This window comes from Ursus arctos, unplaced genomic scaffold (genome assembly GCF_023065955.2).
Source record: "Ursus arctos isolate Adak ecotype North America unplaced genomic scaffold, UrsArc2.0 scaffold_11, whole genome shotgun sequence".
NCBI classification, from domain to species: domain Eukaryota; kingdom Metazoa; phylum Chordata; class Mammalia; order Carnivora; family Ursidae; genus Ursus; species Ursus arctos.
In genome coordinates, this window is record NW_026622775.1 from 62,276,929 (window position 1) to 62,297,270 (window position 20,342).

General features: G+C 48.5%; 1 protein-coding gene across 1 annotated transcript in view; it reads left to right on the forward strand.

The window, feature by feature from the left end:
• XKR6 (XK related 6) overlaps positions 1-20,342 on the forward strand; it is a 306,339-nt gene that overhangs the window by 271,211 nt on the left and 14,786 nt on the right. The window contains exon 2 of the mRNA XM_057310186.1: positions 4,246-4,442. Coding sequence (XP_057166169.1) covers positions 4,246-4,442 — 197 coding nt within the window. The remainder of the gene's footprint in view (positions 1-4,245; positions 4,443-20,342) is intronic.

Consider the following 20,342-nt stretch of genomic DNA (forward strand, 5'->3'; position numbering starts at 1 on the left):
TTCATTTCACGATCTGATGTTCTTAGGAGAGAGATGGCGTGACAGGTGCCATAAGATGTGGAAGCAAATCCAGGAAGAGAGTTGGATGTCTTATCTCCTGAACTAATATCCGGGAGATGGTGAGCTTTCGGAACTTGCCAGGAAATGGCGAAGATGAGGGTTTTGGAGGAGCAGCAGCCTGCCTTGTAGGGACTCAGCACATCCAGCCCTGCCCTCGGCCTCGCCTGCCACCTGTACCCCAGTGCTGCTAATGGAAGGGTACAGGCCTTAGGAGGCTGCCTGCTGGGGATGAGATCACCTCGCAGAGCAGCTTTCCTGCTTCGCTTAGAGTCTGGCGCCACCTTGTGGCCACATTTCTCACAGGGGCTGGAGGCTTAGCAGAGGCAGCTGGCTGGGAGGCCTCAGAGGTCACCTAGACCCACTCCGGATTTTACATGCACCCTCAGTTACCTACGGGGAACCCAAGGACTCAAGGAGAGAGGAGGAGGGTGCAGGAGCCAGAGGGTGTGGAATTAGGCAGAAGGCACTCGATTGGGAAATCCCGAACTGGATTCCGCCATGTCGCTCCCACTACAAGGGTGGGAGGTTGCATGAGCTGGTGTCTCAGGAGACATGATTTCCAAATTTGGTTTTGGACTTGATCCTGGTGCACTCTGGGCTGCCAGCATCTGTTTGCTCATCAGCATAGTGGGAGAGGATCTGGCTTTGCCCACTCCCACCCTCGTTTCTTCCCATACCTTGCCATGCGCTCCCAGAAGAAATTCAAGGTTGGTTTCTCTGACAGATATTATAGTCGAGTCAGCACATTCTGGGCTCAGTGTCTTCCATTTCCATGGCCAGGACAGGCATGGAGGCCTGTGGCTTGGGGAAATGGGGGTCTGGAGGCAGATCGAGTATCCCTTTTGCCCTGGCAGGGCAGACTGAGGTGAATCTGAGTGTTGATGTTACCTGGGCCCGTGCCCTGGATGAGTAGGCTGGGCTCTGCGACATAGTCATTCCTCCACTTTGGGCCACCTTGTGAGGCTGGGAGAAGCAGAGTCTGTGGTCTGAGTGTACCCCTGAGGGAGTATAAATTTGTGATCTGGTGCCCGTGGGAGTCTGTGGCCCAAGGCATTGTGTGTTGCAGTTGCCTCATGTGGGTAGAGCTCAGTTTTAGGTCATGGAACCCACACCTGACCTGTGAGACCAGCTGGGTACATGGTTGTTCTGGGTGCATATGGAGCTTTTGGACTCGAAGCCCCGACCTCAGCCAGCGTACCTTTGTCCTCCACTGCTCTGCCTTCCCAGGCCACCATCAGATCTGGCCAATTCAACCCTTCCCTTCACCCTGGTAGCTCCCCCACCTCTCCCAGACCACCTGTGACCCTATCTTCTTACAGCAAACCTCCCCTGCCCCAATTAATCTTTGCCATGACTTCTTCCAGTTGGTCCTTTCCCTCAGACCCGAAATTGTGACACTGCTTTCCTCTCCTTTCTTTCTTTCTCTCTCCGTTACCTCCCACTTCTCTCTCTCTGTCTTTCTTTCTGTGTCTCTTATCTGTGTGTATGTATTTCTCCCTGTCCATCTCTGTTTCTCTCTCTGTGTCTCTCTGTTTCACCGTCTGTCTCTTTTTCTCTGTATCTCTCTCTGCCTCCCTCTGTTTCTTTGTCTCTATCTCCCTCTCAGTGACCCTGTAGTTTTCCAACAACATCCCTACCCTTTTCCCAGCCTCCTCCTGGTCCTTCAATTTGGGGAAGATGACTCGTGGGACGCACCACAGCCAGTACGTGACAGAACCTGTACAGAACCAAAAGTCAGTGCTCCATTTCACTCCAGAGCCTGTTTCCCTGTGAGTTAAAGACAATGACCAGAGGTGCCCCACGAGGCCTGGCAGGACTCCAGCAGAGGGCTGGCCTGGTGCACCTGCTGCCCCCACACCAGACCCACCTTAGGCAGGCACTGCCCTCAGCCTTGCCTGATTTAGTTTCCAGCAGGACTGTTGCTCTGTTCACTTCAGGAAGGGAGCTGGGAGGGAAATACGGTGTCCATCCCAGCTTCCCTGGGTGGGTGTCTTCAGAGAAACTGTCAAGCAAAGGCTCTTAAGGATCCGTATTACTCATCTGGTGTGGGATGGGTGCTCCTCATTGCCAAGGTGTTTGTTGTAGGTCACACCAGGGGTTTAGTAGGGCTGCACTGCATCCTGGTGCATAGGCCAGGGGACCCTGGAGCGCTTGTTCATTGATGGGTCCAGTACATGATTAGCGCTCTGGAGGAAGGCCTGCCATTTGAGAATTGGAGAGGAGCATCTCTTTACAGTCTTAAGCTATTTTGTAAATGCATGCTTTTGCGTCTTTGCTTCTAAAGTGTGAGCTTCTGTAACATTGATACAAGGTCTTGGACTACTCCCCTCTCCTCCCATTGCTCCAGGGTGGGGGAGATACAGAGCCCCTCTCAGTGACTGGCTTTATGATGCTGTTCATGAACTTGCTGCAAACATGGGTGTGGGCTACCTTCACAGTGTTGTGACAGTGCTGTCCCACCAGGACCCTCCAGCCTTGGAGGACAGAAGTCTTCCCTCTACATCCATTGGCCCTGGGGAGATGGTATGAAGAGTAGACAAGCTTCTGTGCTCCTCAAGAGATAGAAAAGACACAAGAAAGGAGGGGGGAGAGAGTGGGAGGTGGGGTTGGAGGGGAAGGCAAGGTCCCGTGAGCCATGAGAGGGGTTTGGATCTTATTCTAAGCATTATGGGAAGCCGTGGGAGGGTTGAAAGAAGTGGGGGGGCGGATAACATGATTGCATTTATGATTTTCAAAGAGCACCTTGGGCTGCTGTGTTCTGGAGCAAGAGTGGACCCTGGGAGGCCAATTAGGAGGCTTCTGCTTTGATTCAGGCAGGAGGGTTGATAGCAGGGACCAGGCTGGGGGTGGTGATGGGGTCAGAGAGGAGGGACTGCCTAGCAGCCCAAGTAGGCAGCTGACGGTGCCTGAGGACAGCAGGAACCACATCGTATATCAACCCTGCTCTCTCAACCTCGATGATTCAGGCTTAGTGTTTTAGAGGACACAGTGATATACATTACCAGGGGACAGTGAAGTTCAAACACATGGTTCTGTCATGTTGGCTGTGGCCCTTGGTGTGTGGTTCATGTGTCTGATCCTAAGTGGATCCTGAACCTCGCTTTCCTGCTGGCCCTGCTGGCCTTTCTGGCCCGGGCTCAGCCTCAGAGACCACTGGCTGACTTAGATGGTACCTTTCATCCTCCCCTTGACTGTGGCTTAGAGACAACTTCCAAAAGTTCAGGTGTAAATGAGCCATGGGGGACCTAGGATGCATGTCCACCATGCGTGTTATCTCCCTGATCTCCTCCCCCCCAACCCGTGAAGCTGACTCTTTTCTCCATGTGAAAGAAGGGTAACAAAGACTCAGAGTTGGAGTAATTCATCCATGATCGTACAATTAGCAAATGACAGAGCCAGCATTTGAATCCAGAGCCTGTACCCTCCACCTATACCCACTTTCTTTGCTGCTTGTCCCTCTCAGACGGAGCCAGGTCAGCACATCAGAGTGACTGTGTCCTATGCCACCCTCAGACAGAGGCGGGTTCCGTGTCTCCCTAGTGGAGAGCTTGAGATTTGGTGTCCGGGGGCCAGCTCCTCGTTGTCCCACCATCCAGCTGTGGAGCCTATGCCGGGATGGTGCAGTGGCTCCCTGTCTGCCCTACATGGGAGTTACACCCGTCTGGCACCTGGGACTCTGGCATCACAGGGCCAGCCAACCAGTGTACTTAGTAGGAGCTTCACAAATGCTACCTCCCTCTCCTCCTCCCCCAGAGAGGGGCAGGGCTGTGCAGTAGAGGTGAAATCCTGCTGGAATGTTCCCCCTGGGGTCCTGAATATGAGAAAGATCACATGTCCTCGGAGCTCACCTGTGAAGCTTCACTGGCAGGCCCTGGGAGATCTGGTCCCACTCTTTCATTTCTCATTTTTTTAAACGAGTAAACCAAGGCCAGGAAGGGGACGACTTGCCTAAGACCCCCTCCCTGGCCTGCCTGCCCCCCCTCCACCCCCAACTCCTCCACCCCAAAGCCTTAGCACCCTGTCTGCGGGCTGGGGAAAAAAAACCCTAGTCCAAGCGTCTGGAAAACCTCAGAGCGAAGGAGGGGACATGGGCACAGGCAGACTTGATTTTGGGGAATGGTGTGATCCTTCCACGTTCCTTGCCCCTAACCACGCTCTGTGTGTTCTTTCTTGTTCTCTCGGCAGGTATATCCGCACCATGTACCTGGGGATTCAGAGCCAGCGGCGGAAGGAACACCAGCGACGCTTCTACTGGGCTATGATGTACGAATATGCAGACGTCAACATGTTGCGCCTCCTTGAGACCTTCCTGGAGAGCGCCCCCCAACTGGTGCTACAGCTCTGCATAATGATCCAGAAGAACAGCGCTGAGACGCTGCCCTGTGAGTGTCCCCCCCACCCACAGGAGGCCGGGGAAATGACCTTCTTGTGGGCTGGGACAGGGCCCTGCTCTCCAGCTGGGGACCACCTGGTGACTGCCTCCTGCACACTCACTACCTGCACACCGTACGGGCATTGCCCATCCCAATCCCCGAGTCCCCGTGATGCCCATGCCACCATGTGATGTGAGCCAGCCCACACCAAGAGCGTGTGAGTGGTACAGACGTTCTTCATACCCCTGTGTGCAAGCCTGCTGCACCTGCTCATGATCACTCTGTTCCACGAGCAGAGCAGAGCCAGGGGCTCAAATGTCCCTGGGAGCAGAAGAATGGAGTGCCCTGGCTCTCCCAATCTGGGGGAAATGGCCCCTTTTCTTTGGTGCTGGTCTGAGCCGAGGTGTTTGCACATCCATGGGATGGGGAGATGGCCTAGGGATGGCACGTGACAGAAGACTAAATCACGTTAGGCAACGCCAGCAGTTTTAGATATTTTTAAGCTGTAGTGCTCTTGCTTCAAACCCAAGTTTATGTAGCAAGCCCATTTTAAAACATGTTCAAACAGCTTTGTTCTAATTAGATAGGGGTAGGGGCCCCAGAACCAGGTGCACCCCACCCACTGGCCCCACTCCCTTCATGGCCCCAGATGGTCTCCAAGGAACCCCAGAAGTCCCCAGAGCCCATTCAGACAGTACTGACCTCTACAGCAGCGGAAGTCTCTAGGCGCCACCTGATTACCTGAGAAGCCCTTTTGAGGTTACACTTTGTGGGTCAAGGCAGAGTCTCACACCAGATCCCCGACAGTCAGACGGACCACAAGTGCCATGGTTGTGTCTCAGATTGTATTTCAGGGGGACTGGAGCTCCAGCATGGGAGAAGGCCTAGAATGAGGAGGGGCTGAAGATGGCATCATGCAGGGGACACTGGGAACATTTAGTCTGAGGAAGACTTGGGATGCCTGAATCACAACATTTGAAGGGATGTCAGGGGGAGGATGGTCATCCCAAAGGGATGGAGGGAGCTACAGAGAGAGTGTTATCTGTTCAACATGCAGCAAACATTTCAAACAGCAAGAGCCATCCAGTGATGGAAAGAACGTCTCATCAGGTAGTGAGTTTCCTGTCACTAGGAATGCTCAAGCAGAGATGCTGCTGAGGAGACTCAGCCCAGAGGTTCCTGACTCCAAAGGGCATGAGCTTGTATGATCTGGGGTAGCAAGACAGCTGCTGTCCATGCCCCACCTCTCCTGGCCAGTGGGGCCTCCTGGACCCATGGGTTCTCACCTCTGGATGCCACAGCTCCTCTAGGTGCTCCAGTGGACCCTCGGTGTCACATGTTCATGAACATCTGCAGAGCGCTCTCCAGTGCGCACCTGCTCCTTGACCCCAGCTTAACCCAGGTGGTCTGCCAAGGGCAGCCAAGCTCTGGCCTTAATGGAACAGCTTTGCCTCCTTACTTTTTCCAGACTGGCTGGCCCTTTGCAATCTGCATTCCCCTAGTCACTTATGCAGAAAGGGAGTTTCATCTTCAAAGGCCAGCCAAAGGTTCAGACCAGTGAACTTGATCGTGACATTTAGAGCCCAAGGACCTGGTCCTAAATTCAACTCTGCTGCCAACAGAGTCCCCCACCCTCTGGGAACTTGGCTCCCAGCTGAAGCCTCCTGCCCACCCCCAATCCAGGACAGCCCCAGCCAGAAGTGCCCCCAAGGGAAAGGAGTCTCTGTCCCACAGAATGCTGGCTGCTGTCCTGCCAACTCCTCACAGAAGCAAGGAGTGGGGGGATGTGGGGAACTTTGAGGAGCATCGCCCACTGTTAGGAGGAGGTTTCTCCCAGCCCCTGGGATCAGCCTGGAGCCAGGGCCCAGCCTGAGTCTGCAGCACCAGGGACCTGTCCTGGAGAAGGGCTGGAAGGAGATAAATAGTTAGCTCCACTGGGGTATCCGGACACTAAACAAGAAGCCACACTGAGGATGGCAGGGCTGACAGTCCATCTGGTCTGTCCCTTCTTTTTTGGGTAGACTCCCATTCACATGTACAGACATACTGCCACTGACAACAGGAAGACTAGGGAATGTGGGGACCCAGTCTTCAGGGTGCCCGCGGAGCCAGGCCATCTGCTTGGGCAATGAACTGGTGTGACTGCCCACGCTGAGGCCCTGGGAGTCCCTGCTTCTCCAGACCTTGGAGAAAAGTGTGCAGCATTTGGAGAGTACCATTTGTTTTAGGACCAAGAGAATCACTCAGTGATTGATTCTGGAGCAAAACCAGTGTCCCAGGATCTGACATGCATGTCCCTGGCAGTGGCTGAGGTGCCCAGGGTTGGGCACAGTGACCGTGCCTGCTTGCTAGAGCTGCCACACCTGCTGCCCTCAGATCCCCGGGCTGCAGCTGCCCCGCCCGGGGCAACAGGATTTAGGGGACAGATTGTGGTGGGGGCTGGGGAGGGCCCCTCTCGCTCCCATCTGAGTCTTCCTTTTTCCAACTCTGTTGCAGTCTGAGACCCCATCTAAACCATCCCTTGCTGTGTTAGTTTCAAATCTCCTTCCAACCCCACTGTATCTCCAGGGCAGCCAAGTTATCCTTCTTGAACTCTCAGCCACACCCTGGCACCCCCAAATAGATGGAGCAGGTGGCAGGGTGATGCAGGGGGTGAGCTCCTGATAAGACATTCATCACAGACCAAGATCCTGGTCACCACTTACACCCTGCTGTTATTTTAGACATTGCCCTTCCCCTTTGTAAGGCCTCCTTTTCTGCTTGGTATCATGGGGAGGATGGCGATAATACCTAAGAGCTAGGGGAGATGCAAGAATGTAATAATGCATGTGGGAGGGAGTTAAGATGGCGGAGGAGTAGGGGACCCCTTTTTTAGATGGTCCCCTGAGTCGAGTTGGATAGGTACCAGACCAGCCTGAACATCCACAGAATCAGCCTGAGATGCTGAAAGATACATCTGGATCTCTACAAATGAACATCTCCAGCGCTGAGTATTGAGGTACGAAGCGGGGAACCATGAAACCACGCACAGATATCAGAAGATAAATGGAAGAGGGAGGGAGCCGCTGCATTTGGGCGCCGGGAAGTGGTAGCCACCTGCACAGGGGAGCAGGCAGACTTGCGGACCGGCACCCGTGAGAGAGCAGACTGAGACCATGAGCCGGGGAACGCGCGCCTCCAGACTGAAACGGAGCTCCGGTGTGCTCACTGGAACCAGACTGAGACCGGGAGCTCCAGGAGCGCGCGGGGGCAGCTGGCGGCTGGCAGCTAGTGGTGTTAGAAACACAAAGGACAGAGACGTACCTGCCCTGGAAGTGAGGGCTGGGATGCCGGGTGTGGTGCGCACATCCCGGGACGCTGCAGGGTTGAGCAGCACCAACAGAAACAGAGTTAAAGTGGCCAGAACATCAGTGGAGAATGGTCCGCGATCCCTCTGTTCTGAGACAGAGGCTGAGATCTGGCCACTGCTGCTCTGACTCTCAGAAGAGGGACAGCAAACCGCCAGGGAAAGCCGCCAGAGAACAAAAGCCTGGAAATACCGGCTCACAGTGTGCCCATCTCCATCCCCCCTCACAGGGGACAAGGAGACTCTACCCAAACAGGGTTGCCTGAGTATTGGCATGGCAGGCCCCTTCCCCAGAAGGCAGGCTGAAAAATCAAGAAGCCCACATCCCTAAGATCCCTATAAAACAAGGGTGCACGGCCTGGGTCCCGGTCAATAATTTGGCCTCTGGAAAACCCTGCAATCTCTCCTCATCAGAATGATGAGAAGGAGAAATCCCCCCCAGCAAAGAAAAGACAATGAGTCTGTGGCCTCTGCCACAGAACTAATGGATATGGATATAACCAAATTATCAGAAATGGAATTCAGAGTAACAATGGTCAAGATGATGTGTAGACTTGAAAAAAGTATTAACGAAAATGTTAATGAGAATATAGAATCTCTAAGGGCAGAAATGAGAGCGAATCTGGCAGAAATTAAAAATTCTATGAGTCAAATGCAGTCAAAACTAGAGGCTCTGATGGCCAGGTTGAATGAGGCAGAAGAACGTATTGGCAAATTGGAGGATGGGTTAGTAGAAGAGAAAGCTAAAATAGAATCTGGACTCAAAAAAATCCACGCTCAGGAATGTAGGTTACGGGAGATTACTGACTCAATAAAACATTCCAATGTCAGAATCATCAGCATCCCCGAGGGGGTGGAGAAAAACAGAGGTCTAGAAGAGATATTTGAACGAATTGTAGCTGAAAACTTCCCTAATCTAGCAAAGGAAACAAACATTCGTGTTCAAGAGGCAGAGAGGACCCTTCCCAAGCTCAACCATGACAAACCTACACCATGTCACGTCATAGTGCAATTCTCAAATATTAGATCCAAGGATACAATATTGAAAGCGGCCAGGGCAAAGAAATTTCTCATGTACCAAGGCAAAGGTATCAGAATTACATCAGACCTGTCTACACAGACCTGGAATGAGAGAAGAGGGGGAGCATTTTTAAAGCTCTTTCGGAAAAAAACATGCAGCCAAGGATCCTTTATCCAGCAAGGCTGTCATTCAGAATTGATGGAGAAATAAAGACCTTCCAGAATCACCAGTCATTGACCAATTTTGTAACCATGAAACCAGCCCTACAGGAGATATTAAGGGGGGTTATATAAAAGTAAAAAGGCCCCAAGAGTGATACAGAACAGAAAGTCACAATCTATAGAAACAAAGACTTTACTGGCAACATGGCATCATTAATATCTCTCAATATTCAGTCTCAATGTAAATGGCCTAAATGCTCCCATATAACGCCACAGGGTTGCAGATTGGATAAAAAGACATGACCCATCCATTTGCTGTCTACAAGAGACTCATTTTGAACCTAAAGATACATTCAGACTGAAAGTAAAGGGATGGAATATCATCTTTCACACCAATGGACCTCAAAAGAAAGCTGGGGTAGTAATTCTCATATAAGACAGATTGGATTTTAAACTAAAGACTATAGTTACAGACCCAGAAGGGCACTATATTATTCTTAAAGGATGTATCCAACAAGTGGATATGACAATTATAAATATATATGCCCCCAACAGGGGAGCAGCATGATACACAAGCCAACTCTTAACCACAATAAAGAGACATATAGATAAAAATACACTAATAGTAGGGGACCTCAACACTCCACTATCAGCAATAGACAGATCACCTAAGCAAGAAATCAGCAAAGAAACAAGAGCTTTGAATGCCATACTCAACGAGTTGGACCTCATATATAGAACACTACACCCCAGAACCAAAGAATACTCATTCTATTCTAATGCCCACGAAACATTCTCAAGAATAGACCATGTTCTGGGTCACAAAACAAGTCTCAACCGATACCAAAAGACTGAAATTATTCCCTGCATATTCTCAGACCACAACGCTTTGAAATTGGAACTCAACCACAAGGAAAAATTTGGAAGAAACTCAAACACTTGGAGACTAAGAACCATCCTGCTCAGGAATGACTCGATAAACCAGAAAATCAAAAATCAATTTAAACAATTTATGGAGACCAACGAGAATGAAAACACAACGGTCCAAAACCTATGGGATACTGCAAAGGCAGTCCTAAGGGGGAAATACATAGCCATCCAAGCCTCACTCAAAAGAATAGAAAAATATGGGGTGCCTGGGTAGCGCAGTCGTTAAGCGTCTGCCTTCGGCTCAGGGTGTGGTCCCGGCGTTCCAGGATCGAGTCCCACATTGGGCTCCTCCGCTGGGAGCCTGCTCCTTCCTCTCCCACTCCCCTGCTGTGTTCCCTCTCTCGCTGTCTGTCTCTCTGTCACATAAATAAATAAAATCTTTTAAAAAAAGAATAGAAAAATCTAAAATGCAGTTTTTATATTCTCACCTCAAGAAGCTGGAACAGCAACAGAGGGACAGGCCTAATCCACGCACAAGGAAGCAGTTGACCAAGATTAGAGCAGAAATCAATGAATTAGAAACCAGGAGTACAGTAGAGCAGATCAACAGAACTAGAAGCTGGTTCTTTGAGAGAATTAATAAAATTGATAGACCACTGGCAAGACTTATCCAAAAGAATAGAGAAAGGACCCAAATTAATAAAATTATGAATGAAAAAGGAGAGGTCACAACCACACCAATGAAATTGGAAGGATTATTAGAAACTTTTATCAACAGCTTTATGCCAATAAATTAAGCAATCTGGAAGAGATGGAGGCCTTCCTGGAAACTTATAAACTACCAAGACTGAAACAGGAAGAAATTGATTTTTTAAACAGGCCAATTAATTATGACAACAACCTTCCAAAAAACAAAACTCCAGGCCCGGATGGTTTTCCTGGGGAATTCTACCAAACATTCAAAGAAGAAATAATACCTCTTCTCCTCAAGCTATTTCAAAAAATAGAAACAGAAGGAAAGCTACCAAACTCATTCTATGAGGCCAATATTACCTTGATCCCCAAACCAGGCAAAGACCCCATCAAAAAGGAGAATTATAGACCGATTTCCCTAATGAATATGGACACCAAAATCCTCAACAAGATCCTGGCTAATAGAATCCAACAGTACATTAAAAGGATTATCCATCATGACCAAGTGGGATTCATACCTGGGACGCAAGGGTGGTTCAACATTCGCAAATCTATCAGTGTCTTAGATTTTATCCAGAAAGAAAAATTAAAAAATCATATGATTCTCTCAATAGATGCAGAAAAAGCATTTGACAAAATACAGCATCCTTTCCTGATTAAAACCCTTCAGAGTGTAGGGATAGAGGGTACATTCCTCAATCTCATAAAAACCATCTATGAAAAGCCTACAGCAAATATCATTCTCAATGGGGAAAAGCTGGAAGCCTTTCCCTTAAGATCAGGAACACAACAAGGATGCCCGCTCTCGCCACTATTATTCAACATAGTACTAGAAGTCCTTGCAACAACAATCAGGCAACAAAAAGGGATAAAAGGTATCCAAATTGGCAAAGAAGAAGTCAAAATTTCTCTCTGCACAGATGACATGATACTCTATATGGAAAACCCAAAAGAATCCACTCCCAAACTATTAGAAGTTATAGAGCAGTTCAGTAATGTGGCGGGATACAAAATGCTCAGAAATCAGTGGCATTTCTATACACGAATAACGAGACTGAAGAAAGAGAAATTAGGGAATCCATCCCATTTACAGTAGCACCAAAAACCATACGTTACCTTGGAATTAACTTAACCAGAGACGTAAAGGACCTATATTCTAGAAACTATAAATCACTCTTGAAAGACTTTGAGGAAGACACAAAAAGATGGAAAAATATTCCATGCTCATGGATCGGAAGAATTAACATAGTTAAAATGTCCATACTACCCAGAGCAATCTACACTTTCAATGCTATCCCGATCAAAATACTGATGACATTTTTCAAAGAACTGGAACAAATAGTCTTTAAATTTGTACGGAACCAGAAAAGGCCCTAAATCGCCAAGGAACTGTTGAAAAGGAAAAACAAAGCTGGGGGCATCACAATACTGGATTTCGAGCTGTACTACAAAGCTGTGATCACAAAGACAGCATGGTACTGGCACAAAAACAGACACATAGACCAATGGAACAAAATAGAGAACCCAGAAATGGACCCTCGGCTCTTTGGGCAACTAATCTTTGATAAAGCAGGAAAAAACAGCTGGTGGAAAAAAGAGAGTCTCTTCAATAAATGGTGCTGGGAGAATTGGACAGCTACATGCAAAAGAATGAAACTTGACCACTCTCTCACACCTTGCACAAAGATAAACTCCAAATGGATGAAAGACCTCGATGTGAGACCGGAATCCATCAAAATTCTAGAGGAGAGCATAGGCAGCAACCTCTACGACATTGGCCAAAGCAACCTTTTTCATGACACATCTCTAAAGGCAAGAGAAACAAAAGATAAAATGAACTTGTCGGACTTCATCAAGATAAAAAGCTTCTGCACAGCCAAGGAAACAGTCAAAAAAACTAAGAGGCAGCCCACGGAATGGGAGAAGATATTTGCACATGATGCTACAGATAAAAGACTGGTATCCAAGATCTACAAAGAACTTCTCAAACTCAATACGTGAGAAACAAATAAACAAATCATAAAATGGGCAGAAGATATGAACAGACACTTTTCCAATGAAGACATACATATGGCTAACAGCCACATGAAAAAATGTTCAAAATCGTTAGCCATCAGGGAAATTCAAATCAAAACCACACTAAGATACGACCTTACGCCAGTTAGAATGGCAAAAATTGACAAGACAAGAAACAACAATTGCTGGAGAGGATGTGGAGAAAGGGGATCCCTCCCACATTGTTGGTGGGAATGCAAGTTGGTACAGCCACTCTGGAAAACAGTGTGGAGGTCCCTTAAAAAGTTAAAAATTGAGCTACCCTATGACCCAGCCATTGCACTACTGGGTATTTACCCCAAAGATACAGACGTAGTGAAGAGAAGGGCCGTATGCACCCCAATGTTCATAGCAGCATTGTCCACAATAGCTAAATCGTGGAAGGAGCTGAGATGCCCTTCAACAGTGACTGGATTAAGAAGTTGTGGTCCATATATACAATGGAATATTACTCAGCTATCAGAAAGAACGAGTTCTCAACATTTGCTGCAACATGGACGGCAATGGAGGAGATAATGCTAAGTGAAATAAGTCAAGCAGAGAAAGACAATTATCATATGATTTCTCTCATCTATGGAACATAAGAACTAGGAAGATCGGTAGGGGAAGAAAGGGATAAAGAAAGGGGGGGTAATCAGAAGGGGGAATGAAGCATGAGGGACTCTGAGAAACAAACTGAGGGCTTCAGAGGGGAGGGGGTTGGGGGAATGGGATAGACTGGTGATGGGTAGTAAGGAGGGCATGTATTGCATGGTGCACTGGGTGTTATACGCAACTAATGAATCATCGAACTTTACATCAGAAACCAGGGATGTACTGTATGGTGACTAACATAATATAATAAGAAAAACATTTAAAAAAAATGTAATAATGCATGTGGCCACTTTGTAAACTGTCAAGCTCCAAGGGCACCTGGGGTGTGTGTTTGTCATTTCCAGAGCCTGGAGGTGAGTGGTGTGGGTGAGATCCTAGGGAGATCTCACCACCACCTTTGACTCCATGGGTCATCCGTGCCGCAGCCTCCTTGCTGAGCCTGTCCTTTCTGTGATCTTTTCTCAGATTATAAACATAGAGAAGCAGAATGTGAAATCCCTGGAAACTCAAGGGGCAGCCAATGTTGCTCCCCAAGATCTCTCTTGACGTGGGAGCCCGGCGGGGCCGAGTCCCTGAAGGCCGAGTGCAGGGGCTGCTTGGGTGCGCTGCTGTAAGCGGGTCACCTGGGGGGAGAGCCGGAATAGCAAGGGTAGTGATACTGTGGGGCTTCCTCCTTGGGGAGGATCCCCCAGCTCGTCCTCCCACACACCGCTCTTTTAGAGCCAGCGGCTCACTCAGAGGTCGGGTAAGAATTTCCCCACATTTGTTTGGCAGGTGGAATAGGTGTTTCCCAAAATAGGCTTCCATGATTAAATGCATTTGGGAACTGCTGGGCTAAACAAAGGTCAGTGACAATCTTTGCTGTTGGACTGTCATTTCCCAAGACAATGATGGGGTCTGCAGTGTAGCTGGATTGATGGAAAGGAAGGAAACTCGCCGCCGTCACTGAGGACAAACTGCAGGGGGGCATGGCATTGCCCTCTTACTTAATTTCTAGAATGTATGCTCATCACTGGACCGTTTTGTTTAGAAATAGATGCCTTCCTTCTCTTTTTCCCATAAAAGGCTGTATTAGATGTAGACACGTTAAAGAAAATCAGTTTAAACATTAGAAATTGGGAGGAGGGGAAAGAAAGTCTGAAAACCTGGAAATATCATGGTGATGTGGAGTCTTCCAGCCATGGGAATGCTTGGCACGTGGCAGCATAGAAAGATGGAGGTGATGCCCATCCTGCTTTTTGACAGCGGTTTGACCTTTGGGGAGTTACTGAGCCATTCTGTTCCTCAGTTTTCCTTTCTTTGAAATGGGGATAATATTAGTACCTACCACAGGGGTTGTTATGAGCATTTGATGACATGACCAATGACCAATGTCATTGGCCACATCTGGCCATTTTGTTGTTAGGAGTGGAGTTTTATTATAGATACACTTTCTGAATTGGACTACAAGCTGTGCTGGTGGGATCCATGGCTAATTGGCCTTGCTTTGGTGGGCTTTGGTAACACCTGTTCACTTATACTGTTAATACGAGTAGATGTTTAGGATGCCGCTGCCACTATCACTTTAATAGGTGAGTTTTCCATTGATCTTTCCCCATGCCAACCTCTCCCAACCTTTCCCATCCTCACCTTGCGGTCCTCACGTATCACTGCGCTAATGGTATGGTATTCAGCCTGCAAGACGGATTGTATCCAATTTCCCTCTAAGACCAAACACAAGGGAAAATACGGTAATAATCAACAACCATACAAATATTATGTCAGAGTCATTTGAGCATTTCAGCAAGGTCTTCCTTAAATCTGATGTCTTGAAAGTTTGAACAAAGATAAAAATAAAGACATAAAGGGAGCCAATTATGCTGACATGCCATTTACACTGGTGGTGATGCTGGTAGTGTCTGCTGAAACTTGGCCAGTGTTGTAGGCAGTGATGGGGTTTGCACAGCAGTCGGCATGGCAGGAAAAGTGAGACCGAATGTCACTTCCACCTCCACTGCTTACTGACTTTATGGCACGAGGCAAGTTCATTTCCTAACTAGGCTTCTGGATCTGTACAGTGTGAATAGTAAGTACTTTGGGGATTGTTGTGAAGGTCTAATGAGCTACACATACAGTCCTACAGCAGCTTGCTCGGCATGTGCTGGGTACTTGATACCATCTGCCATTCAACAAAGATGCATTCATTTGGGCGCCGTACTATGTGTGGAGGGGTGACAGGGAACACAACAGATGTGGTCCCTGCCCTCATGAGTCTCCCATTTTTCTGAGCAAACAGAACAAAATCAATGAGACCGATGACACAGGTTAAGTGCTTTGAAGCAAACAAACCTGGTGCTGAGACCACAGATAAGGTGCTGAGGGGTGGAGAGAGCCCCCCTGGGACAGGTGTGTCAGAGAATACCTCTCCAGAGAGCTGACATTTAGGCTAAATATAAACAAAGAAAAGAAGCCAACTGTGGGAAGAGCAGGAATAGCCTTCCAGGCAATGGGAACAGCATATGCAAAGGTCCTGAGGTAGGAAAAGCCTGGCTTGTTCCAGAAAGTGAAAGGACCCAGCATAGCTGAGGTTGGTGGTGGGGGTGGGGGAGGAAAGAGATGTCAGGGGGAGGATGGGGAGGAAGTCAGGGGCCTGATCAGGCAGGGTCCGTGGGGCCCTGCAAGGAGCTTAAGTTGATGCTAAGTGCGGTGAGAAGAGTTATATAGGACAGCTCTAGGATCAGACCTGCATTTCAAGAAGATCCCCTTTCCCGCTGTTCAGGGAAGAGAGCAAGAGCTGAGCCAAGAGATCCAGGGATGAAATTATGGGGCAGAGAGCGTTTGGGAAATGATTCCAAGTGCACGAATTTGGGGGCCATTCTGGAGAGTGAGCCAATAAGACTTGGTAAAGCTGGTGTCAGCGTGATAGAAGGGAGAGGTAGTAGTTTCTAACTGGGTGTGTTGAGATGGAAGAGACTCTGTGGGGGAAAAGATTTGGGGGACTGGATGGAGAATCAGCAGCTCTATCGCTTTTCCTTCTGAGTTTTTCTGATGTTTCCACATGAACATTGGCAGGGGTTGGGGGGATGGGCTTACACCCACATAGCCCCCGAGTCTGCCTTTTTTAGTTAGGCCCAAATGGAGGAGTTAACCTATATGTAGGGCTCTGATGACCACTTTCCCCTGGCATCACACTATCCCCATTTGTCAGGCACCTGCCATGGGCCAGGCGCTATGTTGGGAATGCGCTTTCGAAGACATCTGCCCTTCAGGAGTTTGTGTCTGGTGCAGCACATTTTAAATTCTGTGATAGCTGCACGCACAGAGGAGGGATATATAACTGTTTCCAGGGGCATGACAGAGGAGGTAGCATTTGATCTGAGTCTTAATGGAGGAATAGGAGCTTGCCTGAAAGAGATGTTTGGGTGGCTGTTGTGGACAGGGAACTGTAAGCGCCAAGAGATGGGGAGGCCTGGGAGAGGGAAGAGCAGACAGGAAGTGAGTGGTCATGGGCACCGAGAGTGGAGGGTGTATTGTGGCGAGTGTGGGGGGTGGTGGTGGTGATGAGGATGATGCTCCCAATACTAGTTAAGACTTTTGGGGAGCTCTGTGTGCCAGAGACTAGTTTAAGAGCTTTACATGGATTAACCCATTAAGGTCCCATGGCAGCCCTATGAGTAGATCTTTTTTATTATTCCCATTTTATAGATGATGAAACTGAGGTCCAAAGACTTTAAGTAACAGCATGAGGCAGCCAGCAGGCTTGTAGCTGACACAGCCGGATCTTTATCTAGGTAGCTGGGCTCCAATGCCTGTGTCCTTAGCAGGGATGGCTGTGTCTGAGTCTTAAAGAGACAGACTCAGGTGGGTTCTGTGGGAAGTGGTTACTGATGCAGGGAGGGAGCGGAGGTTGATATGCACTGTGGACCCGTCTGCTCCAGCGTGTGTGTGTATGTGTGCATGTGTGTGTATGTACCTTAGATGTAATTATACTGACTGGGTCAGAAGATAATGCTTCTGCTTCTTGCCACTGAAATCTCTGCCCAGGGCTTGGCTTTTTGAAAATGTTAGTCTTAGTTTTCCAGAGCATTTTGTGCAAGCCACCTCTGCTAAGCACCCAGGGGGAAGCCTTGCTGTCTTACTATGGAGCTAAGCTCGGCTGATCGAGGAGTGAGGGAATGGACCCAAGACCCGGGACCCTCCCAGCTCCCCTAAACGCCTAGTGATAAAGACACACAGCCCTTTAACTGGCCTTTCCTTGGGGTTAGTTTCTATTCTAACCCTGGAGACCAAGAGAGCTTGGCCAGACACAAGTGGGTGGCTTACCCAGTTAGTGAGAGATTTGGTATTAAAACCCAGTGATCCCCATTTCCATATGGTGCAAGTTCCTTTTGTCTTCTTAGGTCCCTCTGGGAACCCTCAGAAAACCCCAGGCATCCCCAGATACCCTCTGAGCTATGTGTGTCCCCCTCAACCCTCTAATTCAGATAGGGGGAAAGACTGGAAATCCCAGGATGGGACCAGAAGCTCCAGACAACCACAAGAGCTGGGGCTGGAACTTGAAGGTAGAGCCACCTCTGAGCACAGAACCAGTCCCACTCAGGGAGCACCCACAGGGGATGCAATTCTCCCTTCAGAGATGATCAAAAGCAGATCCAACTTGTTCTCACAGGTGACACTCCACCATGCAAAACTTTACAGGTGCCCCAGAAGCGCTGTGAGTGGCGGTCAGGCAGGGGCTCTGCATGAAGGCACCTCTGGTGCCAAAACACTTGAATCTCATGACTTCAGTGTCCAAAGGGATTTAGAGCAATGGGATCTTTCGAACTGAAGAGGGTGACTAGGCCGTCTAACCCACCCTCCTTGTTTAACATACGGGAAGCTGAAGCACAGAGAGGTAAGTAAGTTGCCCAAGGTCACACAGCAAGGAAGACTCTCAGAAGAGGCTCCTCTTCCCTGCCACCCTGGGCCTGCGATTGAGATGGTAGCAAGGCATCTACAAGATGGAGTTCAAATACCAAGCCTCGCCCAGGTAGTTCTTCCTACCACCCACCTCCCATCAATACCACCATATCCAGCACCAAAGTTATATAAAAATCAGCAGCTTATACTAAGATGAGGAAGCATGAGAAAGTATTAAACCCTGCCTTCAGACACTAGTGTTCTTTTAATCTTAAGAACAAAATGCAATTGATCTATTGCACCAAACAACATCAGATAATGAATCACCTCATCCAGAATCACAGGGAGCCTCTGTGCCCCACCCCCAGCCCTTACTAGTGCATGGAGCCCTTCTCTCAAGCTCACTCCCCTGCTGAGCTGGAGTCGCCCATCTCCAAGAGCTGATCCAGGGTTTCAGACCAAGTCGGTACAGAGGTCTTCTAGCCTTTGATGTCAATTTCCAGGTTGCTTATCACTTGTCTGTGGCTTCACCGGGAGCAGATAAAGAAAAGAAAAGAGGTGCAATCCTCTGTTCCCTCCCTTCTCCTGGCTGTCCTGTATCTTCTTCACCTATAACTGAAAAGAAGAGACGTACACGGGCATAACTGCCTTCTCAGGCCAGAACACAAAAATTGACCTCTCCTGTTTCCCCCACGGTGGTGGGAGTAGTGGGTGCTTTCCCCCTCTTTCCAGCTCTGTTTCCTGTGCTCCTTCTGAGGAGACACCCTCCTTCTCCCCCATGCAATACCTACTTGGTGTCTGACCAGCCAACTCCAGCGTACAGTCCTGCTTCAGCTACCAATGGCTCCTTGTTCAACAGCTCTTATGGACTCTGGGAAACAAACCTAGGGCTTCAGAGGGAAGGGGAGTGGGGGATTGGGATAGGCTGGTGATGGGTATTAAGGAGGGCACATATTGCATGGTGCACTGGGTGTTATACGCAAGTAATGAATCATGGAACTTTACATCAAAAACTTGGGATGTACTGTATGGTGACTAACACAACATAATAAAAAATTATTATTAGAAAAATAATAAAACTGTATACTTTTAAACAGAATTTGCAAGAATTTTAAGCAGAGACCTCCACTCTTCCAGTGCACGTTCCAGCTTGAATCTGCATATGGTTCCGAGGCCCTGGCTGAGATGGCCCCTAACAACTGGCAAGAGAAAAAGAGAGGCAGAGTTCTTTTCTCTTTCTTTAATCGTAGCAATTTTTTTAATTCTCTTTTTTTAATCACAGTATAAGTGAAATCTAGCCTCTTAACAAACTTAAATTTTTACGAGCAAAAGAAAACATAGTATGTACATATGAAGGAGACTTCTTAAAGCAGCAGGACAAATATGAGAAAGGCAAACGAAATCGATTTCATTGTAGTTACCACCAATGGAACAGCAATTGGCCACCTGGAAACATTTGTGCATGAGTTGCTGAAACACAGAGGGCCATCCAGGCAAGTCTTCCTGAGCTCACACGGGCTGTCCAGTACCACTTTGTGGGGGAAGGCTCTGAGGGATGCAAATTCAGAAGCCTGAGCAGTAACTGTAATTGGGCGGCTGATTCACTTACTCAGTAACCATTTATTAAGCACTTACAATGTGCTGAGCACGGTTCTAGGAGCCGGGGGCAGACATAGCCATAAACAAAACAGAAAGTCCTGTCCTCACGGAGCTTACATTTCTTGCAGAGACAGGCAAACAATGAACAAAACAAATATCTTATTTTCTATATTAGCAAATGAGAGGCACTCAGAAGAGCAATGAAATCTGGGAAGAGAGACGGGAGGGGAGCAGAGCTGTGGGCAGTTTTCAGTACGGCGGCTGGGAAAGGTTCCCTGGACAAGGTGACCTCTGAGCAAAGAAGTGAGGATGGGAGGGAGCCAGCCATGCAGATTTTGGAAGCAAGTGTGCCAGGAAGAGAGGACAGCCAAGGGCAAGGCCTTGAGCTAAGAGAGTGCCTCCGGTGTCTGAGGGGTGGCATGGAGGCTGAGATGGTCTCTCAGCTGCTTCTGTAGCTTAGCCTGGCCTAGAGGTCTTGCCAGCAGAGCTGCCGCTTGCTTATTTACTTGTTTGTTTGTTTGTTTGTTTGTTTGTTTGTTTAAATAGCTTTATTGAGATACAACTTACATACCATTCAATTCATCCACTTGAAGTGTACAAGTCACTGGCTTTAGTATATTCGCAGAGTTGTTACAGTTCATCTGAGAACATTTCCATTGCCACGTAAAGACACTTCACCCCTGGCAGAGCTG